At 34.4% G+C, this 7,732-nt stretch overlaps 1 protein-coding gene across 1 annotated transcript; it reads left to right on the top strand.

Moving 5' to 3' along the window:
- Positions 1–294: 294 nt before the first annotated feature.
- BLI (protein BLISTER) lies at positions 295–7,011 on the top strand. Its single transcript, XM_089617361.1, has 13 exons — positions 295–798; positions 1,505–2,123; positions 2,308–2,918; positions 3,230–3,349; positions 4,046–4,111; positions 4,630–4,740; positions 5,037–5,113; positions 5,284–5,351; positions 5,489–5,605; positions 5,907–6,091; positions 6,188–6,256; positions 6,367–6,522; positions 6,617–7,011. Exons 1-13 carry the CDS (start codon positions 721–723, stop codon positions 6,695–6,697), a joined length of 2,358 nt encoding a protein of 785 aa, XP_089473487.1. The 5' UTR covers positions 295–720; the 3' UTR covers positions 6,698–7,011.
- The last annotated feature ends 721 nt before the right edge of the window (positions 7,012–7,732 follow it).

Here is a 7,732-nt window from a genome sequence, read left to right as displayed (position 1 = left end):
AAGATAGATAGTGAATATGAAATGAGTTTATTTGTTAAAAAAAGTATTTGTGTTCGAAATTGAGATAAAAGTCCATTTTTAGATATTTTAAAATATGAGATCTAATTTCGATATTTTGTTAATTTTTCGGTCCAAAATTTCTTTTGTGTTGTTGTGTTTTTTTTTTTAATTTTTTTTTTTAAATCTTTCATACAAAGAAAATCTCACATGAGTATCTTTAAGTAGTGGTAAAAAAAAGTGTCTTTAAATTCACTGCCACGTCGTATTATCTGCCACGCCAAATTTGAAAAACAATTATGCTAAATAAAAAAAAAAATTGAACAAAAATTCAAAATAAAAATCAAAACGAAAAGAACTCGAGACAACTCGGAGAGAGGGAGATCTGTAATCTGTAGCACTTGATCTGTAGAACCCAAATTCCCTCTATCTCTCTCCGATCGGATCGGGCGCTTTGTCTGAATCGAGATTTTAGGGCTTTTGTGCAATTATAACTATACATTTTTATTTTTTTATTTTTTAAAACTTTCTCCCGTTGCGTTTCGAATTACCCGACTGTTGATCATCGAATCCGAGGGCATTTTTGATCCGGAGTTCTTTTCTGTGCCCTAGGTTATCTCCTAGGATTTTAGTGGTTTCTCCTTACCAAGCTCCGATTAATCGGAATTGTGATTATTGGGCTGGGTTGAGTTTTCTTTTCGGAATCGATTTTTCCCCTTTTTAATGGCTTCGGTTCAGGTTTTGCCAAGCTCCGTGGCGTCGGCGAAGAAGAAAGAGCATTTACAAGCTGGAAAACGCCGGGTATGGGTTCAATTTCAGTTTTGAATTTCGAATTTTAAGCGTTTTATGAGATAATCGGAGTTTTGATCAGTGTTTGACTGACTGTAAATATGTGATCGTGTCGCGAAATTGGTACCAGAACTTGTTGATTGAGGTGCTCATAGAGAAAGTTTTTCGGATTTTCTGTCCCCAAGTTGTGTATATGCCAATCGCAGAATTGTTTAAAATTTGTTGTCTTTTGTGGTTCTCATTTTGATATCTTACCTGGTGAAACATTATTTTAACCCTAATTCATGTAAGCTATATGGATAAGAAGAAGCAAAGTTGCCTTAGACATGCAAATATAAGTCTTATTTGTTTTTTCAAGACTCAGCTGGGAATTTCAATTACAACTATAGGAACTTGTTTCTGGATTTTCCTTCAGAATCAGGATCCTTCAAAACCCAATTTCGTTCTGACTCAACCCCGGTTTAGTTTTTCAGTCCTGTGAACATGAGGTATTGGTTTAGAAGTAGCATCTGTAGAACCTCTTGCGTAATACGACATGGTCAGGCAAAGAGTGAGTGTTATATCCTAAGAGATTATTCTCATGATAGAGTTCTATGTCGTGTACAAGATATTTTCTTATCAGCAGTTTTTGTTTCATGGAATAAAAATATCAGTCTTGCTAGGTTACCTTTTTTTACAAAATAATTAAAATAACACTTCAAATTTTTAAAAATTGCAGCTAGAAGAATTTCGTAAGAAAAAGGCTGCAAAGAAGGCTCTATCGACCAATGCTTCTGAAGTCAATTCAAATGAGAAGCAACCTTTAGAGAATGATCACGCTACAGTTACAGACACAGCTGTTGCTGGTTCATCTGGTGGACAAGGCACTGCCCTTACCGACCCTTCATCTATAGCGATGAACAGTGGAAACATTTATATTAACGATCACATTTCAATATCTTCTGATCAGCCACATTCGTCCTCTAATGATCAAGAATTTAAGAGACTCGGTGCTTCAAGTTTTGATGCACCTCTAGATAATAAGCAAGCCCATGGGGGAATAAGAAACAGTCTTCCAAATTATGGAAGAGGCTCAACTAAATTTCCATATGGAACCACGTCCGATGAGTCTAATACTTTAGACTCACAAGGAAGTCAAGATTTCGGCAGCATGATCACTCCTGGGATAGTAGAAACTCATTCGAAAGAAGAAAGTGGTATGTCAAAGGATTATACAAGTTTGAATACTGGATCTTCTCATGTTTCTGTTTCGAGAATCTCCCCTCAGAATTCGATTGGTAGTCTACTCAGTGAGCTTAGTAGCGCTGATAGACCTAAGCCAGTTTCCCAATATGAAGGTAATGTCAAATTTGAAGTAGCATGTTTGATATGTCTTTGAGTTATCAATTTTCTAAAATGATGATTTAAGCGGTGTACCAAACAAAGGAACGGTTACTCAAAGCATTTAATTTTCTTAAGTTATTGCCTGGTTTTCTGATATTATATCGGTACTAACTGTTTGTCTTTTGGGTTACATGGCAGACCTCATTCGGCCCAGTTCAGGGATAAAAGGGTTTTCTGATGGTGTACCAAAGGTGAATAATAGTATGACCTTCAGCGAAATTATCTCATCTAAATCAGGCAAGGAAAACATCAGTAACTCTGCTAGTGCTCCGTACAGTATGGAAAATGGAGATGTCCATAAATTTGGATCTGGGAGTTTTCAATCTAATTATAGGAGCCCCCCAAATCCTATACCACTATATCCTGTCACAAATGAAACAAATGCTAGAAGATCACGCCCATCTTTTCTTGACAATCTCAATATTAATAGAGTTTTAGTAGAAACTCAAATGAAAAAAGACGAACCTGAGAAAGACTTATTTAAGTCCGACAGTTTATTAGCAAATGGTGTGGAGTTTCCCGTGTCGTCTCCTTTTTATGAGCCACCTCTGAGTGCTGGTAGTTTCAGTCCCTCCACAAAGCTTGACACCGTAAGCTCGCCTCAAGCAAGTGAATTTATGATGAGTCCAGGTTCTGGTGGTATTTCATCTAAACTGCCAAGATTGCCTGTATATGAAAACGGCATGGATATGAAACATGAGTTTTACTTACAACCCAAGCAGACGGAAGACTTTTCAACTCTGGAACAGGTACCCTTTTTTATTTACATATTATCATTTCAGTTAGATTTAAATTTCACTTGGCTAGGTATAGAGAGGTTTGTTCTCCAGGTCGTAGTTTTTCTTTCTTACAGAATACTGAAAAGAGAAAATCAAAATGTCTATGTAGAAGGATTTAGGGAGACATATGTAGTGACTAGTGAGAGAGAAATTTTAGTTAGGATGACACACCCGATTCACTCAACCATGTTGTTCTAATGCACAAATCTCAATCAGAAAAGTGGCTGTGCAAGTTCATAACGAGGATATCTTTTGATTAATTATTATTTTGTTTTTCCCAGCACATTGAGGATTTAACACAAGAAAAGTTCTCTTTGCAACGCGCGCTGGAAACATCTAGCTCCTTGGCAGAGTCACTAGCAGCCGAAAATTCATCTCTTACAGAAAGTTATAACCAACAGGTCTGCTTGGAAAGCATTTTTTTTTTGGTATTGCAGCTTAGTTACTGCATCTAAATGTTCGGTTAAATATTACCTTAATGTTGATTAAAAACAATATGTCTTTAACGTGTTTGCTTTATACAACTCTTCTGTGTGAAGTAAGTTATTGCCCATAGATATGCCATCTATTTAAATAAAAGAGTAATTAAACACGACAAGTATGGGCTTTTTCAAAACAAAAACAAAAAAAAGGTTTACTTTCAGTACCATACAGTAAGGTAGTGCTCATGGGTTCTTCCACGGACACTTAATTATGAATACAATTTCACACCCCTTTTTTTTTTTTTTTTTCCACTTCATTTTCCTGTGGTGGCTGCAATTGCAATTGGGGAAATTTTGTATGAAAATTTATTGGTGGGCAGTAATGTGAGTCTCTGGTTTTGTGTACTTCTTGGGAGAAGAATATGGAAACATAATAATTACCATAATTTTAAATGATTGATTTGGCAGTGATAAACCATATTACACATTTTTTTCAGTGTTCTTATTTTTATTAATTATTTCGAACATGAGAAGTTAAGTATACGTTTTAGCTTGCAAGTTTGAAACAGTTCTATGACTTTGTTATTGTGTTTTTCACTTTCAGCTGTACCTGATAACACCAAGGTACCTTTCTATTAGTGCATTTTTAACCGTTTCATGTTTTCTCTTCTGTAGAGAGGCGTTGTTGATCAACTGAAATCTGATATGGAAAACTTAAAGGAGGAGATCAAGGCCCGATTGGTTTGTCTCCTTATTTTCTCATTGATCCACTGGCTCTAATATAAATTGGATTTTCATCTTGAACTAAGTTACATTTTATCACAGAATATACATATATAATTTTGTGTATATTTTTGTTAAACCGCAGTTATGGTAAAACAAAAATTACATTGAAATAATTTATCTGTGCTACATTATGTCTATTTTTCTTACATCTATCACGTCCAAGTTCTTGATATTTTCTAGTTTAAATTTTTCTTAAGATGTTTTTATTTTTTATTTTTTTAATGTGCATAGTATTTAACAATCTCGTTTAAGAAAACAAAATTTTGGAATATGAAGTTTCGAATAGTTATGGTTCTTCTACAAATAAATGTTCCTGAAATGATTATAAAGCTTTATGGATCACATGGTAAGTTAAAATATTTATGGGTTTATGTATACATGTTTCATTTTGGTTGTGAGTGCATGTGCATGTTGTCTGAATACCCTTTAATTATGTTCGATTATAACTTTGATACTGTAATCTTATGTCTCAGGCGGAACTCGAGGCTTTCAGAAATGAATACGCGAACGCACATCTTGAATGTAGTGCAGCCGATGAACGTGCTAAGTTATTGGCTTCTGAAGTTATCACTTTAGAGGAGAAGGTATAACTTTTGTGCGTTAGAATTTTGCTGCTTAGCTTTTGATTCTTAAAAGTATTCGATTAAGGGACTGTGATTGGTTTGCGTTTTATGAAAGTCGTGTGAGGTTGCACTTTTTTTATGCTGACTAGGATAACTGGTTAAAACGGCTATTTTTTATGAATAACATGTCAGCTAATTTAATGAAGACATTTGGGTTTTTATTTTACATTTTCCAAGATTATTGATGATTTAATGTGGTACTGGAATATCTGGATAAATATTGGGTTTTGAGATTTCGATCTCCATTCCTCGTGCAGGCACTTAGACTACGGTCCAATGAGCTAAAGCTTGAGAGGCAATTGGAGAACTCACAAGCTGAAATCTCGGCATACAAGTACGCTAAATTTTAGTTTCTTTGTTCATGGAGATTTTCTTTGTTTGTTTTTTTCTTCTTCCTGTATTTTGCAAGATAGCTTTCTCAATGCTTCCCAACCTCGTCTGTTTTTGTTTCCTAAATTACGATTTCATGAGTTAAACATAAATATGGATATGATAAATTTACAGAAAAAGGATGTCTAGCATAGAAAAGGATCGGATGGATTTGCAGTCGACCATTGATGCTCTTCAAGAAGGTATGGGAAGACAAATATTATAATAAATCCAACTGCTGTTGTTATTCTAAGCTGTGTTGCATGGCTGATGTAATATTTTCAATAGCAGTGTCCAGTATTTTAATTTTAATCCTCTGTACGTTGTTAATGTGTCGTAGAGAAGAAGCTTCTCCTTTCGAAGTTACGGAAAGCTTCTGCAAATGGGAAGCCTGTAGCAGATGCTCCAAATCCTACAACAAACAGGAAAGATGTGTCTACCTCTACTGAAGATTTAGGTATTAAGAATGATCATGTTGGATAATATTGCTGTTCACATTTAAATATTCTTTAGGTGCCCTGATTGTGAAAAAAAATCTCGCTTAAAAATGGTTAAAGTTTGTCTCTGGTCTCACGATAAAGTTTGACATAAAGCTCATCACAGTGTCATGCAATCAACTCTGATTTGTTTAGAAATCACAATGTCATTCCTGATTTGTTTGGGGGTAGCTAAACCACTGTCAAAGAATCTATTTGTAAAAAAAGCAGATATAGCTTCTCTTTTTCTTGCTCTCAGATTTTAGTCTTGAGTTTATGCAGCAAATGAAGATGCCAGAGCGGATAATTCGAGCCAGGAACTGCGTGAAGCGTTTTTAGTTGGAACCGAAGCCTCTAGCTTGACAGCGTTGCCTGTGGATGGATTTTCAACTAGTGAAGATTCATTTGCAAATATACCCCCTCACCAGTTGAGAATGATTCAAAATATTAATACATTGATCTCGGAGGTACATATATAACATGGCTAATTTCTAATAACAACATGGCTTTGCCAATTTATCACTAGATCCTATTAATTAACGACTTGGTGTTTCTTCATGCAGTTGACTTTGGAGAAGCAAGAGCTGGTCCAAGCTTTGACATCAGAGTCATCCCTTAGTTCCAAACTCAAGGTGGCGAAACAATTTTGTGTTGCGAGTTATTATTCATTATTACAAATTGGGTTCTGCAAAAAACCAGTTTGCTGATTTAAATTTAATCGGTTTGTTTGTAATTAATGAAGGAGTTGAACAATGAGTTGTCTCGGAAGCTCGAAGCTCAAACTCAGAGATTAGAGCTATTGACCGCTCAAAGCATGGCCATCGAGCATATCCCTGCAAGACAACCCGATCCCCGTGACACGCCTGAAAATATTCAGTACGCCGACGAAGGTGATGAGGTAAAACTTCGATTCATGCTGGTCAACTATAGTAGTTTTTATATCTAATTTTCTTTATGAATTAATTTTTTTTTACATCGACATCTTCAATTAGGTGGTTGAGAGGGTGTTGGGATGGATCATGAAGCTTTTCCCCGGAGGGCCATCAAGACGAAGAACGAGCAAGCTTCTTTAGAAGAAAACAAAGGTCTTTGATAGCTTACTCTATGCCTTCGTGCTGTGGCAGCCATAAACGCAACCGAGTTAATGAAGTGTATATTATTTTGTGAGCCAATTTTTTTTTTCTCTTACCATTTTTTTTTTCCCTAATCAAAGAAAAAATGAGTTTGTACACATGGCTATCGCGGTCTTGTCATTTGGCCTACCCCGTTCATTATTTTTTTTTTATTACCTTAATAAGAAAAGTTAATCTATAATTAGATATTAAATATTTGTGTGACTCTTACTTGAGAGGACTTCTGAGCATTTATACCATTTTTTTGTTCCGTAGTTGGTACTATTTGTAGTTATCACCCATGCGTTTAAATAGTTCTAGAAAACTGGTGGGAATTTCTTCCCCTTACTTCAAAAAAAAAAAAGAAAAAGAAATTTCATAAAGTAGGAAGTAAGAAAATATCAAAAACATATACTTTTTTTAGTTGCAAAATATTTAACTATAGACTTTTGACTTAAAAAGAACAAAAATATCCTCATAGCATTTAAGTTTAAATTTTTTATTATTATTATTATTTTTTTTTTTTTTTCGTTTTCTCATTCTCTAAAACACTAGGTATTGACGGTTTTGGAAGAATGATGATGAATTCTAACGAACAATAATCTTTGAAAAACACGTGTGAAATTAATTTAATTTTTTTTTTTTTTTTTCATTTTAAACTCTATCATTGAAGAAAGTATTGAATTTCATTGAAAATTATTGGAATGAAGGAAAATTAAACAAACAGAGACTCTTTTTGCAACAACGAATACAAAAAAAGAGTCGACGTTGCTCTTAATTCAAATTAATTTCGATGACTTTCGATATTCAAACGTCATCTCAATTTATTGTAAGTCATTGTAATTAATCGAAATTAATTTGAATTAAGAGCAACGTCGTCTCTTTTTTTGTAGTCGTCGTTAGAAAAAGGAGTTGATGTTCCCTTAATTTTCCTTTATTTCGAGAATTTTCAATGAAATTTAATATGTTCCTAAATGATAGAGTTTAAAATGAAAT

The sequence above is a fragment of the Urtica dioica genome, chromosome 6 (assembly GCF_054948205.1).
Source record: "Urtica dioica subsp. dioica isolate 48M chromosome 6, U.dioica_male_clone48M_v1_H2, whole genome shotgun sequence".
Taxonomy (NCBI): Eukaryota; Viridiplantae; Streptophyta; class Magnoliopsida; order Rosales; family Urticaceae; genus Urtica; species Urtica dioica.
The sequence above is the reverse complement of the archived record's forward strand: the minus strand, read 5'-3'. Positions and strand labels throughout refer to the sequence as shown.

Coding starts and splice junctions, on each gene's coding strand:
- BLI (XM_089617361.1), top strand. CDS start 721: ATGGCTTCGGTTCAGGTTTTGCCAAGCTCCGTGGCGTCGGCGAAGAAG. Junction 799..1,504: donor TACAAGCTGGAAAACGCCGG/GTATGGGTTCAA, acceptor TAAAAATTGCAG/CTAGAAGAATTTCGTAAGAA. Junction 6,257..6,366: donor CCCTTAGTTCCAAACTCAAG/GTGGCGAAACAA, acceptor TAATTAATGAAG/GAGTTGAACAATGAGTTGTC.